The sequence below is a fragment of the Argiope bruennichi genome, chromosome 7 (assembly GCF_947563725.1).
Source record: "Argiope bruennichi chromosome 7, qqArgBrue1.1, whole genome shotgun sequence".
Classification (NCBI taxonomy): domain Eukaryota; kingdom Metazoa; phylum Arthropoda; class Arachnida; order Araneae; family Araneidae; genus Argiope; species Argiope bruennichi.
Genome location: NC_079157.1, coordinates 29764442 through 29785596, shown reverse-complemented (window position 1 = coordinate 29785596; position 21155 = coordinate 29764442). Strand labels below are relative to the sequence as shown.

General features: G+C 27.4%; 1 protein-coding gene across 2 annotated transcripts; it reads right to left on the bottom strand.

Annotated features, from left to right (window-relative positions):
• Positions 1-270: 270 nt before the first annotated feature.
• LOC129976315 (zinc finger protein 568-like) lies at positions 271-19448 on the bottom strand. Of its 2 annotated transcripts, XM_056089820.1 has the most exons (3): positions 19341-19413; positions 13473-13580; positions 271-2147 (listed from the first exon to the last, which is right to left on the bottom strand). In XM_056089820.1, the coding sequence occupies exon 3, from the start codon at positions 1644-1646 to the stop codon at positions 597-599; it is 1050 nt and encodes a 349-aa protein (XP_055945795.1). In that variant the 5' UTR covers positions 1647-2147; positions 13473-13580; positions 19341-19413; the 3' UTR covers positions 271-596. The 2 variants fall into 2 exon arrangements, with proteins under 2 accessions (XP_055945795.1, XP_055945794.1); XM_056089819.1 differs by lacking the exon at positions 13473-13580 and having other exon boundaries at positions 19341-19448.
• Between the last annotated feature and the right edge of the window lie 1707 nt (positions 19449-21155).

The following is a 21155-nucleotide window of genomic DNA, read 5'->3' as shown; positions in this document are numbered from 1 at the left end:
ATTTTACCATGTTACATTTTGTAAATATTCCCCATTTTAATACGATACACAATGGAAAAGAAAACTTGAGGGACGCCAAAACGGCAATTTATAGCCAAGGATGGAATGCCTGAATATATCTTATGAAATTATATAGGAAGAGAAGAAGAAAAATAACCCTTTGTTGTTTATCTCGTAATGTTACTTGATCATATACGTCAATAAGTATTTCCGAAATACTTCGGCGAGAAATTTTCGGAAATAAATGTGTCTTTAAACTCACCGGTTCAGAAAATGCTTTATTGCTTACATTTTTATTTCATATGAACCCATAAACGCAATTTCATATTTTCTCGCAAGGAAAACGCTTTGTTGCACATCTTACAAATATGTGGATTTAATTTTGCATGCCTCAATAAATATCTCCTTTCAATGTTTCGACCAGAAAATACTTTATTACAAACACAACGAACATGTAGTTACTGTTTAGAATGGATGGGTAAAAGGGGCTGCAAATTTCCTTTTGCAATAAATGCACACAGAGGTTTCTGTTTCGTATGCGTAAGAAAATATTTCCTTTAAAAGCATCCACTAGAAATTGTTTTATTGCTTACATTTCAAATGTGCAGTTTCTCTTTTGTATGCGTGCGTAAATGTAGAAATAAATTTCCTCGTCGAGAAAACGTTTTACTACATATCTCACAAATATACGGTTTGTCTTTCGTATGCGTCCTTAAATGTCTCTTTAAACATCCTCTTCGAGAAAACGCTTTATTGCATATCTCACAAATATATGGTTTCTCATTCGTATGCGTCCGTAAATGGTCATTTAAATTTCCTTTTTGAGAAAAAGCTTCACTGCAAATCTCACAAACATACGGTTTCTCTTTTGTATGCGTAAGTAGATGTCTCCTTAAACTTTCTTTTAGAGAAAAAGCTTCACTGCAAATCTCACAAACATACGGTTTCTCTTTCGTATGCGTCCTTAAATGTGTCATTAAACATCCTTTTTGAGAAAATGCTTTATTGCATATCTCACAAATATATGGTTTCTCATTCGTATGCGTCCGTAAATGGTCATTTAAATTTCCTTTTTGAGAAAAAGCTTCACTGCAAATCTCACAAACACACGGTTTCTCTTTTGTATGCGTCCGTAAGTGTATATTTAAAATTCCTCTTCGAGAAAATGCTTTATTGCATATCTCACAAATATATGGTTTCTCATTCGTATGCGTCCGTAAATGACACTTTAAACTTCCTTTTTGAGAAAAAGCGTTACTGCAAATCTCACAAACATACGGTTTCTCTTTTGTATGTGTAAGTAGATGTCTCCTTAAAGTTTGTTTTAGAGAAAAAGCTTCACTGCAAATCTCACAAACATACGGTTTCTCTTTCGTATGCGTCCTTATATGCATCTTTAAATTGCTTGGCTCAGAAAACGCTTTATTGCAAATGTCACAAACATATGGTTTCTCTCTCGTATGCGTGCGTAAATGAACTTTTAAAGTTCTATTTTGAGAAAAAGCTTCACTGCAAATCTCACAAACATACGGTTTCTCTTTTGTATGCGTCCGTAAATGGCACTTTAAACTTCCTTTTTGAGAAAAAGCTTTACTACAAATCTCACAAACATACGGTTTCTCTTTCGTATGCGTCCTTATATGCATCTTTAAATTGCTTGGCTCAGAAAACGCTTTATTGCAAATGTCACAAACATATGGTTTCTCTCTCGTATGCGTGCGTAAATGAACCTTTAATGTTCCATTTTGAGAAAACGCTTTATTGCAAATGTCACAAACATAAGGTTTCTCTTTCGTATGCGTCCTTAAATGTGTCTTTAAATTTCCTGGAAGAGAGAAACCTTTGTTGAACACATAACAAACAAATGGTAATATCCGCCAAGATTTGTGGCATCATTTATTTCTTCGAAAAAAAGACTTAGCTACACATTTCCCAGAATTTTTTCGTAAGCTTGCATATATTCCAAATTTGAGTGTATAGATTAGAAAATATTTTATATTGTATAATCCATAGATTGGCTTTTCTTTCACGGGCGCTAGAAAATGCCTTATTAAACTGTGCTTCTTAAAAAATCTTTTGCAAAAAAAAATTAGATCGGAGATTAGATTTAGAAGCAATATTTTTGCTGTTTCGGTTGTTTCCATAACCTGAAAAAAGAAAATTTTATTAATATTTACACCCGAATTTAAATCTTCAAAAATAACAACATTTCAACACTACAAACATTAAATAAAAATATTTTAATAATGTATTGCAATTTATTAAAATATGTATTATGTGTATAACATACTATGCAATCTACTTTTTAACACTCAACGTATTATGCAATTAATTTTTTATAATGTGTGCTATACATATAACGCACAATACTTTCACGTCTTAATTATAAATGTTTGTATAAATATGAAAATAATAATAATAATAAAATAAATAAAATTCAATTGGATATCACCTCAAGAAGGCAATGCCTCATAATATAGTTTATTAAAAATTCACTTTAAAAACATTAAAATTAGATTATGCTTTTATTTGAATTAATGTAAATATTAAGCTATTGAATTTTAAACTAAAGAAAAGAAACTTGTTGAAAAATTACATTTTGTTAAGATAATCCTAAAAAATAGCAGATTTTAATGTAGTTAAAAACACACACGCTTGCACGCGCGCAGAGGGGGAGATAAATAAATAAAAAAAGAAACACTGAAAGAAATTTGGTAGCTGTAGAAGAAAAAATGCACCCTTTAAGTTACTAACAATCCGTTATATAATTACAATAAAAGAGAACGCGCATGTGTGTCTGGCGGGCCACTAGATAAATTGTTTGGTCAAGGGAAACAATATATCACACAAATATTGTTTGGCAGGTTAGAATGTGCACCCAAGTAATGTTTTTTAAAAATTTTAATTAATTAAAAATAAAACAAAATTTCGATATTTTTCCTGAAAACTCTCGACAATATTATTTTGTTAAATTGATTTATATAATATTTTTTAATAATAATATAAAAATTTTCTTCCACGATGCCAGTTTGTTTACTGTGCAATTGTTTTCCCCTGAATATTGACATTTTTTTTTTCGGTGGTTTAGTCAAAATAGCTTCTTTTTTTTAAGTCTAATATTTATTAATATATTTTGTTGCAAAAAATCTCAAATCGTTTTCACTGTTTCATCAACTATATAATCGTGTGATTTCATAGTTGAAATATCAGAAAGAAAGATTTTAATATTTGAGTAAAGTGCTTAAGAAATAACTAAGTTAAGTTACAGTATCAAATGTTAGAAAACAAATGGAGCCAAATTTAACAACAATATGACTACTTGGAACTTTATACACAAAGAACAGAACAGGACAATATTTCCGAAATAACACGGCTGTGATGGCTGCGGTGGTAAGATCTCGGCTTTGGAACCGGAGGGCTTCAGGTCGACCCGAGTCGACCGAAGAACTATCGTGTAAGCGGGTTTGGTGCACGCTAAATCCAGCGAGGCCAAACGTCCTCCCGCTGGTGTGGTGTTTGGAGTGGGAGTGGCAGCTCAGCTGTCGTCGTCGTCATCTGACCGCGATTCACAATTACGAGGCCCGTCACAAAATAGCCCTAGTGTTGCTTTAAACACGGGACATCGATATAATTAAACTAAAATAATGTCTGCAATAATTCGATACTTAAAAATATTGCGTTGAGAATATTATAAACATTAAGTAATGCATAAAATATTGAATTGGGACGAAACACAGTCAATATTCTGTACGAGCCAGATGGTCGCGAAAGGTGATTAGTTTGATATAATTTCTCAGGAAATGTTTATATTCGGACAAGTGTCTTTATGAAATTATAATCATCATCTGAAAGAAAATACTTATAATATTCATCAATGATATGCAAAGAATTCAGACATCTTAAATTGATTGATGTTTTCTCTCAATACTTTGCGTACAATGAAATAAAAGTTCATACATAATCTGTCGCTTCCTTATACTCTACTACTAGCCCACTAATTAAATCTCTTTCAGGCATCAGTAGCCAGATCAGTAGAATAAAAATGATAAAATATTAATTAAATACTCACACCATGGTAAATGGCAATTTCTTTTTCATGCTATGTATGTAGAAGCAATTATTTCTATCATTTTTATTCATTTAATATGAAGCATAAATCTAAAAAAATCTCAGCTTTAAAGAAAATCCAATAGTTTGTAATATCGTACTATATAAAATTTACTCATTACCATTTTGTAACGAAATAAAAACTTCTATACATCATTTGAATTTACATAATTATTATATTTTGTTTAATCGTAGAACTGAAATTTATTTACGATGTTAGTGGACCTCATATTTTTGATTAATAATAAAAAAAAGTTTAAAAAAATCAAAAAATTATTTACAATATGCATATATGTATAATATAACGTGAATGTGAATACAAATATTGAACAGCATTTTATAAAAACCATTTTATTAAGTTCTAACCACTTTTGAAAACCAACAGGTTCGACTGGATTAATGGTCACTAAAAATCTTTAATTAAATATTTTAGACAACGAGATCTTAAAAGCCAACATAAATATTTTTGAGCTTCAAATTTTGACAGTCAAATAACCGACACCATTTTAGAAGGCATACACCGCTCTTTAAATTGTATTATTCATTTCAATAATTTTCTATCATCTCCCATAAAATTTGAATTTGAATATGAAACGGAAATGATTACACTTCAATTAACAAAAAAAAAAAAAAAAAAAAAAAAAAAAATGTCCGGAAACCAAACAAGTTTTTAAAAATATGAATATAGCAAACAGAATTATTCAGTACAATATTTTTAATAATTTATATAATATCTCAGAGGATTATTCAACAAATTTAATCAAGTTAAATATAAAATTATTAAGAACGAAAAATATGAAGAATTTTTTTTTTTTTTTTTTTTTTTTGTCGCATCTAATTATTTTACAAAAATGGGCAATAAAAATGAACACATTTCATAAACTTTGCACCATTGTTACTTATGGCGATAAAGCTTCGCTGCAAATTAAACTGTTGAATAATACTGTTTGAATTTACAGCATATCTGTAAATTCAAGAAGTTTATTAAAAGCAAACTTTAAACAAATCATTACTCGTTAAGGAAAAAAAGCCATATCTTCATATTTCAATCTTTAAGAATGGAGGAAAAATACAGAATAAAATATTTATAGCAACAATAAAAAAAACATATGAATTTCTTTACAAGAGTGTGAAATTATTGAAAAATAAGCTTAAAATATTTTTTCATTGATGAAAAATGTATTAAAAAATTTGAACACTGAAACTAGTTACAATTACTAAGATAACGTAAAAATCATTTTTGAGCTGTTTATATTTTTGCAAGTTATGGAGGGAGAATGACAAAATTTTGTTTAATAATGAGAACTGTTAGTCCCTATATTGTAATGCAATTCGCTGACCCCGCATTCTCAGGAAAGATTCTGATAAAATCCGACTCTGTGAAGTATTTCTAGAAAACGCAATTAAAGAAAAGCGAAGTGAACTATATCAAAATTTGAAATGGTGCTCAAAAAAAAAAAAAAAAAAAAAAAAAAAAATAATCGTTATCTCTACTAATAATAAAAATGAAGATATGCATATTGGCGCTCTATAGGTTACACCATTTGGACTACAACTATCAAATTTGCCAATGTGTACTTAGCAGCATTTTTTTAGAAAAAATTTAATGAATTAAAAATTAAACTTAATCTTGTCGTTTCCCTGCAATAACTTTCATGAATAAGGCTTTTATTTTGAGCCAACTGCAAAAATATTATTGCTCAAAAATAAATTTTACACCGTTTCAAAATTTAAAAAAACAGTTTTTAATGATAACAATTTAAGAATGCATGCAAAATTTTTCCATATTTTGGTAAATTTCCAAAAGTATCGTTTTGTCTCATTTCCAACAGTGGATTACATAACTGCACTGAAATTTAAATTGTTTCCATTTTTTCATCAAACCTTTAATCACTTGATTTATTACAATTATTAAAAGATAAATAAAAAAGATTATTTAATAACCATATGGTTTACAAGACGAATAAAGTTACACAACCGCAATATTTAGATGATAGAGGAATCGCATCATTACGTTTTCAACAGCGCTACGAGATTACGGGACTGATCTCCAAAGAAAGGGTCATGTACAAAATGAAGAGAACATAAGTAAGATAATTAAAATAACACGATTTTAATGCCTGCCAATTTGGCGGAAACATGGACAAAATATATCTGAAGATTTACTTCGTATAAAAATACAACCAATATCTTCAGTGAACTAGCTGGGCGTCGAAAGTGATTAATGTTAAATAAAATGAAATAATTATAAGCAATTCTTACTGTTCATTTTTCCGCGCTGAATTTAATATAAGATAGATTCTTAAGAGCAATTTGATGAAAAATTTTCTAAAATGAATAATAAATTACATGGGTCCAAATTAAATAGCTAGAAACCCACTTAAGCACAACTCCTATTTCTTTCTTATCTAATTTACATATGAAAAAACATAATATCTTAATAACAATCAGCAACAGTACTTAATGACTGAGTTAATTGTAAATGAAAAGGGCGAGTGATCTTTACAAAACTTTCTCGCTCAGTCTCAAGTCAAGATATAGTTACGAAATATTAACTTCGTGACTTCAGCATTTTTACTGAATTTATCGTGTCATCCTTGACGATAAATACCTGGGAAGCCGTTCGACACATTTTTCTCAAACGATTGAAACAAAAATTCAACAAAAGATTTCACTTCTAATAAATAAAATCCCATACCAAACTACACAAATTTTAGTCATTGGTGTTTTGAACTATCGCGTTTACATATTTCTGAAAGTTCAGACCGATAGACAATCAATCCATTGTTGGATATGGTTCAAATTTTGACAGGTTTCACCATATAGATGTCAAATGTGCATACCGAAGCTTATCTATTTAGTCCTCTTCGTTTGGTAGCTATCGTGTTAACTTATATTCGAACAGTTGGACAGAAGAACTTTCTCTGAACAAATTTTACTCAAAATTTAATAGAAACCAGAAAAGTTGGTGTAAAAACCGTATACCAAATTTCAACTGTCGAGTTCAAAGCGTTTTAGACGAATTATATTACTTTCTCGTATGTACGTATACGGGACAGTAAAAATGTCTAAAAATAACCGCCTTTAAAATAGCTCTGATCCAAACTTAATATGAAGCTGATTTTGCATTTGTATGAATTTTAATAGTATCAGTGGCGTAGTAGAAGTAGGACAAAAGGGTTATGGATGCCTCGCAAAACATAAAGACAAAATGACTGCGCGTTTACGTCATTGTTGAAAGAAAATTATGATGAAAAAGCGAAAAATTATATTAGGCCTATCCTATGTTTAGACTTGCAATGTCAATGTTGATGACCAGGGGTGAAATGGTGATATTTATTATTGTTGTGCATTATTTTCTCTTGCATAACAAGGTTAATGGATTTTAAGTAGCATTCTTAAAGATGACTATTAAAAAATATTCTATCATTATTAGGTTTTGAGGTTTGATTAAATTAATCTTAACAATATTTGTATAACTTTCATCATTTTGTAACTGTAACTATGAAAAGTAATATTTATACTGTTAATTTGAAATTTTGAGTCCAGAATTTTTTTTCTGTTTCTTATTAATATTATACAATTTTATCCATGTTCATTCAGTGGTAATGTCTGTATTCTCTATATATCTCGTTTGCGGCAAGCATTGATACATGTATATACACAGTAGTGGCCAAAATTGTGGAAATCTTTAGGAAAAAGTGCATTTTGGAGATTTGAATGCTCATGACAGCAATACTATTTGCAGAAATACTCCAAAGCTATACACTGCTTTAAAGACAATTTAACTAAAATCTAATGCATTGAATTATGTTCAATTATCTTTATTTTTTAAAAAAGTTTAACGAAATAATAGAAATAGGTTTTGCAAATTATATTATTTCTATATAAAAGATTACAGAAACACACTTTTTTTTGCGTTGATAAGACATAAATTCCTTTTTTTTTTTCTTCAATGTAGCCAGTGAGCAAGAATGAAAAAACAACAAAAACAATAAAGTGGCATCTAGTTATCAATACAATTCGGCAACTGACACGACATTTTGCAGTTGAGAACAGATCGTTTTGTAACGCTCTTAGGGACTGCTATCAAGTTGATCAAGCATTTTTTTTGTTTGTTTGTTTGGTTTGATGTTTTATGGCTCAAGAAACAATCTGAAGGTTATACTGCGCGAAAGAAACTTATTTCTAGTTCAAAGTTTAAAAAAACAGTTTCTATTAAAATGAACGAAACCATAACAATGAGTTCAAATCAAGGAATAAAATCCTACAAATTTTAAAAAGACAAAAAGATTGTCATATGGGTCTCTGATAAGGAATATTATAAATTAAAAAATAAAATTTTGTTTAACTCATTAACCATTTACTTGAAATTACAAAATGTTTTATATATTCAAGCTGTTTCAATTTGGTGAATTTAGATATATATTTGAAAATTGAGTGTTTGGAAAAATTGAGTTTGTGTAAATCTAATTTTGAAGACGACCCCTTCCATTTACTTATAGTGAAGATATTTCTACAACGACAAGCATTTACAGTTTTATTATATAATAATTAGTTTCGGAAGAAAGAATAGCATTCAGATACTTTTTTGACAGACTGCACAAAATTTAAATATTCTTGTGAAAATGCCAATTAATACATTGATTAATTTAATATTTTATATTTAAGATAAAAAAGCACACACACAAAAAAAAGTTACAAGTGTTTTGTTTTTTTACACAGCAGTTAAAAAAAAATGCCTTTTAATTTAAGGGGTAGGGGTATTTCAATTTCCCGGAAATTAAAATTTAAGTGCAGTTTCGTCAGAGAAACTTCAGAAAAAACCTGTTGAGTCTTAATGATGGATGTTGGGGTCAATAGAACTGTAATAGAACTGCGCCAATATTTAACCGTGGCGACATCTGAAGCTCCGTTAATACAAAATTATAAAGAAGCAAATTCGTAACATCTACTTAGCCAGTAAAATAAAAAGATTAGAAAAACAAAGTATTAAGAAATTATAAAGAAAAATGCTTTCAAATCCAATCACTTAATACATTCGGGTTAATACTTTTTAATAAAATGGAAACATCAAATATGATCTGTATTTCAGCCGAAATTTCACATATTAAGAAATTTATTCTCAGATGATTAACAGAGCAACAATTTCGTCAAATCTCCTTCAAAGAAAATTTCTTAGAAAATTCACGTTAATCATCTCTCCCAATCCTCTTATACTTTAACATAAGTCAAATATTTAATGTTTCTTCATCAAATGTATCAATAGATATTTCTTTAAAGCAGCTAGTATTTACAGGAATTACCAGTGCTATTAGAGGTGAGAAATGTTAAGTAAAGTTGAGAAAAGGTTAAGGTTAAAGGTGAGAAATGTTAAGCAATGTGTAAAGACAAGCAAATTTTTGTAAAAAATGACCTTATGTGCAAGAAGCGGATATATCAATATTGAATTCGGCAATGTCAGACGAAAGGCTCAGTATGATTATATATTTTCCCTTCCTACGAAGTATAGAAGAAGTATTGTAATCATGAAAAAAATTCGAATTCGAGATTTTGACATATCACCACGTTTTAGATCCCACTAAGTTTTTTATGCATTATGCCTGTTTATGAACGCGATAACTCACAAAAGTTTTGAGCTAGAAAGATGAAATTTAGTGTATCGATTTATGACATAAATCTTTAGATTTCTGTGAAATTTTGAAGGAAATCTATTCAGAGGAAATAAGACTGTGTGAGTGTAAGTGAAAAACACAAAATGTAAAGAGCTAAATAAATAAAATTTAGTACACATATTTAGCAATTAAAATACAGATTTTTATCACATTTTGAACCATGTGTCAAACGGTTGGTCGTCTGTCGGTCTGTAATTTCAAATGCATGGAAACGCAATCATTTCAGTTAATGAAATTTGATATGGGATCTTGTTAATACAATGTTTAGTTCCATGCCAAATTTTGGGTTCAATTTGTCAGCAAAAATGCGTCAAAATTACATATACTCACAGCAAGTTCAGTAAAAATACTAAATTCACACCACAGAAAGTTCTAGAAAGTTTCGAATTCGCCTTTGTAACTTTGCAGCAATTTCATTTTCATTTCTGGAGTTGATTTGGATTTTTTGATGCAGCATTTGAAATCAGGTTTGCATCCATCAATAACTTTTAAAGTATTTAGCATTTGTGAAGTCCCAGCTAGAATTCTAAATTGAAATATTTTTTTCAAAAAAATAAATAAGTAATCAGCAACTAAATCTTATTTAGGTGAAAAATACGATAAAATGTATTTATAAAGGCTTGATATATTTATTATTTTTTTTTTGTTGCTGTTACTAAACTGATTATTAAATACAAAACAAGATTTTAAAGCTTAACTGAATAGCAGATGAAGAAATGTTTTCTCGATTTTATGAATTAAATGATGAAAAACAATATAGTAAATTATAATGCAAAGAAAAAAAAATGTTTTATCTACAGCTAATGCTAGATTTAAAGAAAATCTATTATCATGAAACAAAGTACAATAAAAATTTCGGTTGCTATAAGACATCGTTTTTATTTCTTTCAGTGTACTCTAATTCCATGAACTCACTCAGTATTATAATTCATGTTAGGTCATTATTTGTATATCGGAGGGAGAAAATATATCGGAATTCAATATATCTGAGGGGAAAAAAATAGATATTCAGGTTTCAAAGTACGTCTAAGAAGTTTCGATATTCAGGTTTCAAAGTACGTCTAAGAAGTTTCAAAATTTTATCTCTACATTTTCGACTTCCTTGAGTTAGGAAAACACATTTTTAAAAATGTCCTCCGTCCTTCTGTGACAAAGAAAACTCAAAAAAGCTTTGATCTAGAAAAGTAAGATTTGGTCTACAGTCTTGAAACCACATTTGTAGATTTTTATCAAATTATGAGCAACATTTGTGCAGAGGAGGTCTGTCTGTCAGAATATAACTTAACACTATAACCACAAAACGAAGAAAGCTAGATAGATGAAATTCGGCAAACAGAATTAACATCTATTGTATAAAGACATCAAATTCTGAACCAAATTCAACAAAGTGTTGATCGTCTGTCGACCTCGTCTTTCAGGAATATGTAAATTTTGTAACTCAAAATCCACTCATTTAAATATATCAAATTTGGTATAATATTTTGTGACTGTAGGGGTAATTTTGTGTCAGAGATTTTTTTCAATCGATTGGGAGAAACGCTTAAAAAAAACAATTTTCGGATACTATTAACTGCATGATAGGGTCAAAATAATTTGACAAAAATGACACGACAGATCCAAAAAAATTGACAATTCACGTCAAAGACTAATATTTCGGAGTTATTGTATATAACCATATGGATGGCATTTTGTGGATAATATTTTTATCAAAGTGTAATAGAAAGTTTTGGGTAGACAACTTCCGGTAGATTTGCGAAGTTTTCTAAATAATTTAATAGCATGTTTTCGTTCAAATTACAAAGACAATGCATTCAAAATAATTAAAATTAAAATCAAGTATCGTTTAAATTTCGGAATGCTATTCGATCTATTTTCCAAATTAATAATTTTTTGCAAGTTTTAAATTAATAATATTTTATTGCATTTAAAAATATTATTTTCTGATTAAATATAATTTAGATTAATTTAAAAGAGTTATAATTTCTTTATACTTTTAAATAAAATTACTTCAGAATTCACATTTTGAATTGTTTCAGACGCAAAATATTGCAATCAAATCTCCAAAAAGTAAATCATAATTAAAAGTTTTGCTATTTCAGAATGCAAAAATTTTCTATTTGAAACTATGTATGTAGAAATAAAATAAAATAAACAAAAATATTTAGTTACGAAAGTTAGAGAGGGAAATAGGGGTATCCAAGATGCATTGCTTAAAAACTCCTATAATCTGATCTTACCTATATGATTGCTCGATTGTACTTCAGGAAAAAACATTTCCAAATATACAATAATTTAGTTTTTAGATTATTCAGCAGGGCGCAATCAAGTAGAGTTCCAGAGAGCGTCCTTTCCTCTTCTTTGACGAATGACTAAATTATATTTTAAGAATTGTAAATTTTATTTTTCATTTACTTTTCTTTTTAATATTGTCTATTAAATAATTTCATGTATTGTCTATTAAATAATATCTAATGCAAAATGTAAAAATTTTGAGATGTTCTTCTGTTTCTGTTTTTTTTTTTTTTTTTTTTTTTTTTGTTGTTGTTGCAAAATTTTTTTTATTGCGCATTTAAAACAATTCTCATTAGCATTAAAAATTAGCAAATTTTTAAGAATTTATGCAATTAGAATTTCCGCATAAACAAAATCTGCCTCTGTTTGTTCAATAGATTTTTAAAAAATCTCAAATCAAAAGCATGTAAAAAATGTAATTGAAATTTATTAACATTTACTAATTATAATTAATTAGCAACTTGAAATAAAAAAAATATTGTAAATTTTTATCACATAAAAACACATTCAGGTAAAATTTATGTAAATTTTATGACAGGCAATTTATTTTGGAATATATTTCACATATAAATTAATAAAAAGAAACAAAGGTTTATGTTAATTCGTATATTATATTTAAAGTATGACGTATTCTGAATTCAAAAGGAGGGTTAATTCTGATTTTCAGCGCCAGACTCATGATTGCCTCATTTTTCTAGGTGCAAATATTTCGACGAACATTTTCTATTTTGCATGAAAATACCCTGTATTCATTTAGGCCGATTATTTTTCTTTCCATTGATTAAAACTAAAGATTGCACTTGATGGTTCTCGCTAACTTCTGTAATGTGAAAGCAGCTTACATTTCTTTTCAGAAAAGAATTTTTTAACATTAAATACATAACCGTACGTTTTTTTCCCCTTATTTCCATCAATACATACTTTTTTTTATTGAGAAAGAAATATGCAAAGCTATACATTTGCACAGCTAGATCGTTTTTGCGTCTTCTTCAAGGAAATGCTACACAATATAAGTCTCAGAAGCTTCATTTCTCTTATTTTTTTTATACATCAGTAACAGTTACTCAAATTTCTCTGTTAAAAAAACACTTTACTAAAGTCATTGACATGCGGGATTTTTGGTGTGAATAAATAAAAATCAGTCAGACTTTTGCAAACATAAAATCATCGTTTTCATATAATGACTTCAATTTTACAAATAATGTATGTAATATACTACTACTTAATATTTATTAAAATAAAGACTACAACATAAAATGAATGAATGAAACAGCCAAACATTCAGCTTTCAACTATACCCACGGAAACAAAAATTATACGCATGAAAACAAAGTTACAAATGAAAGTTGTATAAAATTTCAGTCATTTAGTTTTGTTTAAAAATTTAATAAAACATACCAAATAAATATCTAGCCGTGGGCCGTGAAGGGAGAATAGAGTGATTACCGATATGTGATCATGGCCCCCAGCGAGGTTAAGAAAAGTTATTCACAATCTACTTCGAGACTAAAAAAAAAAAAAAAAATCCATTAAACATTTCATAAACTACAACTACGCTGTATTTTTCTGCTTCAATAAAGAGTAACTTAATTTTACAACTTAAAAAAAATATTTACGAATTAAAAAAAAAAAACATATTCAAATTTTCTTTTCATTTGGGTCATCAAAATTCTCTTAAAAATGTTCTTAAGCTACACAGTACTCTATTGCAGATAATCACATACATACGGTTTTTCTTTCAAATGGGTCTGTAAATGCCTTATCAAACTTCCCATTAGATAAAAACTCTTAGTGCAGACATCACAAGGATATGATTTCTATTTTAAATGTATTACTAAATGCTTTTTTAAACTAGGAGCAGAGAAAATGTACTTTTGACTGATGTAATAAAAAAAAAAAAAAAACACATTTGGTATAAACTGTTTTACCAAATTATTGCATAAAAATAGTAAATATTTGGTAAATTACGTATTAAAAAAAGGAGGGAAAAAATATATATATCATTCATCAAATATGCTTGCATCAAATTTGCCAATTTTAGAACAAATGCTACATCCCGTAAAATACAGTGAGTTCCGTTAGAGCTATACGGGTTTAATTTAATTAAACTCCTTCAACAAATAAATAGTAGAGAAAAACTCTTCACATTAAATGGATATATACCCTATATAATTAAATGAACCATTGGCACAAGAAACAAACTGAAAAATTTTCAAAAATATGAATTATTTCAAACTGATTTATCTTTCTCTCTAAAGTGTGATATTATCGGATTAACTCTACTATTTAACTAATCTAAAAATTAAAGACATGCAAAAACATTCTACAAAATCTTCTTATTTAAATATAAGAAGATTTTGTATTTATCTTAAATAAATATAATAAGAAAGAAAATATACTTCATCTATATATACTGAAGGCATATTTATGATTAACTTTCACAGTAAAACTATAGATGGAAGCTCCAAAAGAACAAACTAAAAACACAACTAAAAAAACTAAACTAAAACTAAAAACACAACTAAAAAAACTAAACTAAAACTAAAAACACTAAATTACACATGCAAAAACTAAAAACTAAAACACTAAAAGACATGCAAAAACAATCTACAAAATCTTCTTGTTTATGGCTTGAATAAATAAAAAAAAGAAAGAAAACATAGTTTATGGAAGCTCCAAAAGAATAATGGCAATGCTTTGAAAACCACTTAAAACCATGAAAATTATTGCAGTAAAATGTGCTTGATAATATTATTAAACAGTTTTTAACTTTATAAAAAATATGTATAGCACAAAACTGGCAACATTAAAAACTATAATTTTTTGAATTTTAAGATGGTGGAAAAATCATTTTTGTGTTGCAGTAATTTTAGATACTGATAACCGATTGATTTTTAATTAGCGTCGCTTTTAGTAGTAGTAGAAATTGAGCTCTTAACAATAACCTTTACTAGTAATATGGAAAAAGCAGTGAGAGGTGGGGTGCGGAGGAATTCTATGCGCTCAAAACAATACTGTTTAGAGGAATCATTCCTAGGAGTTTTGAAAGATGGAATCAATGCTCCACTTTGGGAAACCACTCATATGTATGCGAAAAGATAATCATTTTCTGCAAAATAACAGTTGGACTTTTGAAATTAACTAAATTACACAACTCAGAATCTTATTTGTAATTACAGTTTTGAAAACTGGTTTTAGCGAGTAATTACTCATGAAATAAGCGTCTATCTAATTTAGAAGCTGTAAATTCACACACTCACACACACACAAAATCTAAATAAATAAATATATATATATAAGATTTGAAACTAAAAAAAGCATTTAAAAAAAACTAAAATCAAAATAGTTAAATATGTTTATACTTTTTTTATTTAAGTCCACTTGTTTCACAATTGCAAAGATAGAATTTCCAGTTTGACAGACCATTATTTTTAATTATGAATTTTTTATAGTTGATTTTACACTTGGGCTGTGTTGGGGATAGTTTTCACTAGTTGTGTGGGTAGTTACTAGTACTACCCACACAACATTACTGGAGTCAAAATTCGTAGTGTGTCATTTATCAGAAATTTAAAACATATAAAGAGCGAAATTTCACTTTCAGAATTAATTCCTTTATTTATCTAAAATCTTAGTATTTTAAGTGAATTGTATTGTAATTTGTTATATTGGAAGACCATGGAACATGCTAAGTCAATAAAAGTCTAGAGAAGACAGAGATTAGAAAAACAGCTTCTAAATTAGATGGTAATTTAAAAAATTCTCCTACAAACAATAACAAAATACTTTTTTTTCCATAACAAAATGTAAATTACACATTAAAAATCTATTAATTAAATAAAATTTCTTTGTCAAGGTAAATAATAATTTCCATCATTTTCAAAATTTTTTTTTAAAATTCTAGCTAAATGCTAAATATAATAATTATTTGCTTCCCCTTCCAAAGTATTTGTTAAACATTGTAATTAATCATTAACTTTCATTTCTGTTCAAAAATAAAAAAGAAAACACACTTCTATCATAATTAAGTTCTAAACTTTAAAATCTTAACAACAACAAAAAAAAAAAAAAAAAGGCTCAAAACATTTTCTTACAACAAGGACTCTAAATAAACAAGAAAGTATTTTTCTATTTCATTAAACAATTGAAATATGACTTGTGGTTTTCTTTCAAAATTTATAGAATTATTAGGCAAGTTTTTTCCCCTTCCCCAAGAAAGAATCATTATACACATCACAAATGGGATGCCTGTAATAAGGAGATGGGGGTGGGGGGTGAATAAATGGGCAATTAAAGCATATAAATAATTTAAAATAAGGACATGAGCTGCCAGACATGTATTGATTGTCATTGGTACAAGAGCAAAATGTATTATTTTGTTTGCTCCTTATCATCAAGAGTAGCTGAAGGAAGTAAATAAATGACATACAGGGCATAATATCTTTTTTGCCCTTTCGTCATATTTTTAAAAAGTGAAACATATGCACAAATGTTTGCCTCAAACATTATATATAACATTATATAACCCCTGACATCTCAAACTCTATATATATAGTACATATGCATCTCAATAATGAAGAAAAAAAATATTAAAGTAAATAAATTAGTCATAAGGCGAGTCTTGGAACGTCCCTATTTAATTATTTATGTTGCCTAATTTAAATTTATGAAATAGCTGAGTTTCTGATTTGCATACAGAATAAGAACAGATTTCTTATTAACAGCCAGAATATTTGTTATAAGTTCACAATTTTTCTTGATTAATATTTCAGAAAGTATAAATATATAAGGAATGTTCTCCATAAGAATTAATTACAAAAGTATTTCAAAAATATACCTTGAGATCAGTATAGGACAAATAACAATCTATGTATTTCCTGTTCTTTCCATTTTGCAATAATATTTTTTGATTTTTGAAATCTTAAAATCAAAATAGCTATAAAAATCAAGCGCTTAATTTTTAATAATATAGCATTTATAATTTCTTAAAAAATCTTAACTCCATCTTTTAGAAGCTTAGAAAAAAAAAAGTCCTGCAATGTATATTAACAATTTTCAAACAGAAGTAATATTTGAAGAAAAATAATATTTCCATTTGAATAAAAATGTACTTATTATAAAGAGGATAAAGCAGAAAAGTATTACAATAAAAGCTTTGAAGTAAATATACAGTGCTGAAAAATTAACAAAAGATATCATTATCTATATATTATAAAAATCATATCCAGATATAAAAAAAAAATCTCTCCACACACATTTACATTTCTCACCAATTTTTTCCTCTGACTAAACTTAACTTTTAATAATAATAATAGATTTAGATAAAAAACTTTTATCTAAATTAGGTTCTTTATCTTAAAGAAAATGTTATGTTTCTTAATTAATATAACGGAATAGAAATATTCTACTTCAGAGATTTTTGGTTCAATTTCCATTGAAAGCATCAACATGTAAATTATTTTGGGGCACTTTCTTGCGAAATATAATTCTAGAAATTTTTATTGCAGTTCTCACATTTTATTTAGCATATCTTAGAATTAAACAAGACACTATAGGGGCTTCTCAGGAAATAATACATTTGTTTTAGTGGCATGGAACACTAACTCCTTCAGCCATTACTGTTCGAGAATAAGCAATGAATTACTTTCTGCTGTCGTCAGTCAGTTTCTTATAGCAGACAAGTGAGATCTTTCGCCTGTTTTGGATTCTTAAATAATTTTTTAGTTTAAAATTCATGCAAATATTTCTAGTTTACCAATGGATTACATAAAGCAAAATATATAATATCTCTGTCATTCATGTAAATACTTAATACATTATATTTTCCTTTATTAACAGTATTTTCTGAGTTGTAACTTTTTGATTGCAGCTACACATTAAGCCTAAGATTGTATTAGCATTCGAATGCTCATTATTGGTAATAAACAGGTATGTGTTGATGATACATCTCAGATTTTGCATTACCATTTTATGAATAAATAGTTTGCCAAAATTTTCTTTTATTCTTCTTGAACAATATCTTTGTTTTTGTTCATTTTTTTAAATTTGAATTTTATATAAGTGACATTTGAAAATTGTAAACCAATTTTTATAATTAGTGCATGAAATCACAAGTATCTAATTGCTTATAAAAAAATAGTTTTATAAAAATCAATTTTATTATTTTTGATAAACAAGATTGATGCTTAACAATAGAAGAAATTATTCTATTATTAAATGAAATGAACAAGTTTTAATTAGTATATATATTCAAAATTCTCATTTGTAATTAATACAAAAAAACTCATAATTTATGTAGTTCAAATTATTAAATATTATATTGATTAATGATTAAATGTTATAATTATAACTTAGAAAAGTTTATTAAACATTAAAAACATTTTATATCATTTCTCCTCATATTTATTAAATGATTCTGAATTTTAATAATATAATAGAATTACAATAGCATTTTTTAATGGTTAAACTATTTCATTTTTTTTAGGAGGAAAGTAGTGGAGTGGAATTCATTTAATGGATATATTAAGAGAAAAACAGATGAACCAACTCAAAATAAATATATAACCTAAAAAAAAAACATTTCAGAAATAATGTTAATGTACACATAACAGTTAAAAGAACTGAAGAATTAAATTATTCCCTAAATAGAATCATGGTAATCTTGAAAATATTTTGTAAAATCAACTTTTTCAGTTAATATAATGCTCCAAATTGATTTTGTAAAAAAATGCATTTACTAATCATTCCAGGATTTTACATGTTGAAGTCTATGTAGCACGGTTAAAAATATGAAATAAGTAAGCAATATAATTATAAATTAAAAATAACATACAACATGAATTCAAAACAACAGCATGAGAAAAAATTTCAATACCATGGCGTAAGAAAACCAACTATCAATTATTCTTTTCTCCTCTATTCCATGCCCATATGATATATTTTAATTGCGAATAATTTCATTTAATTATAAATCTTAAAAGGAAATTTGCAATAGTTTCATTTACAACATCATTTGAATTGATTGAGCATTGATTATATATATATTACATTCTCAAAAAAAAAAAAAGTGCAAACAATTACTTGACGAGTTTTTTATTTACGGTAGAAGCAAGTATTAAACTTTCAATACAGCTAAGCTGCAGAACAAACCTCCATTTCCTTACAATAACTAACATATTTTAGCCATATAAAAGGAAGTTTTATTCCTTAAAAAAATAAACTCTTTCAAAATAAAAAAGAGTTATGAATCAATTAAAATTTACTTACAGTTATTTCAAAATTAGGAAACAAAACTTCAATTCCAACACCATCTTATAACATTTGTCAAAAGAAAGACTGCTTAATCCAGAAGCGTATAGCGAGAGAACGAGTTCGGTGCTTGAAAATTTTCTGAGCTAGAATGAGTTTATCTGCGCATGCTCAGATTTAACTGGAGAAAAAAAGTAATGTAGAGCCTATCGCTTAGTAAGAAATGGAAATAAAATTTTTCTATTTTTTAAAAGAAAAAAAAAACTGAACTATTAGGGTACACTAAATTTTGTTTTGTTGCGATTATTCATATGAGACACTATGTTTATTCTCTTTGATGCTGATAAAATTTTTAGTTGCTTTTAAAATTTCTTCCAAAAAATATCATAGTATTCTGGGATGTTTTGATTCTGTTCATATTCACGTTCCACCCTGTGATCTTTATCTGATTAATTCTCAATAATTCGAATTTAAATGGTATTTTCAATGATTAGCGGGTTTTTGAAGAGAAATCTGTACATACTATAAGTGTAATGCAAAAAGCAATCACGTTTTATTAAATAAACCATGACGCTGTCCTTAATAATTTCTCCTATATCAAGGCAAAGCGATCAATAAGATGTCATCTATTAGTGTGGCCAGGTTCTTCTTATATAATATGAATGAATATAGTTTCAGAATAATAAACTTTAAAAAACTCTGAACTTCACTTATCAGCAATGGAAAGGCCAAAGAGTTTTTCTACAACTTATGCTCCTGAAACAAGATTCATAACTTGTGGCGAGTTAAAAAAATTTCATATACGATTATTAAAAAATTTCTTTTTGAATTCATAAAAACTATATGGTAATTTGATTTATTAATCCAAAAATAATTATAAACAATTATATATTACACTTTAATTTTCTTTGTAAATTTAAAGTCAAACTCAACATTTAATTTTGTTTCAGAAAGGTTTAATATTTTTAGACCACATGTTTTATGTAGGATCCTTGCAATAAAATTGTATATTTGCACTTTCTGATTCATATTGTCACGTAGATTCCTTAGTGTGGAACTCAATGACAGACACAAGAAGTAGAGCTAAACCAATTTATTAACTGAACTCTCAACTGAGAGTACAGAGAGTGACAGATCTTCTGCTTTTATATTAGCAGGGAAAGTTCCAAAATAAATTTCTGGAGACAGTAAGAAAAGTCCAAAACACTTGTCTGGTAAACTAAAGAAATGTCTGCATTTTAAATCGGCTAAAAATAGATATTAAGGTATTTTACATCACTGCACACAGCAATATTAAAATAATATTAAATATAATATTATTAAATAATAATATTAATATTATTAATATTATTATTTAATTAATAATATTAATTAATAATAATATTAAAATAAAGAGTATTCAAAACACAATTTAGAGATTAATTAACATGCTGGGTGGTAGTTATATATATATATATTAAAATCAGCTTATTCTTTTGATTGAAAAAATAAAGCCTCTTTCAGAAATAAAAATCGGTATAATTTTTTTTAAATAAAATTGTTTCAACTATTCTTGTTGTTTATACATAATATCAGTTGTTAAGTAAAAATTATTAAACCTACACATATGTCGTATTAGAAATTCACTAAGCATTACGATAATTAAAAAAATACAAAACAAATTCCAGCTACACACTCTTTGAAATGTAATAATATTTTAAAATAAATTTAAAAATGCAAAAAAAAAAATTCTTTTTTCTAAATAAATAGCCAGTTAGTTTGCCAAAAAGAAAGTAAATTGCCATGATAAGTAAAACCTAGCATTTAGCTCACGTGATTTACACAGCCAATGAA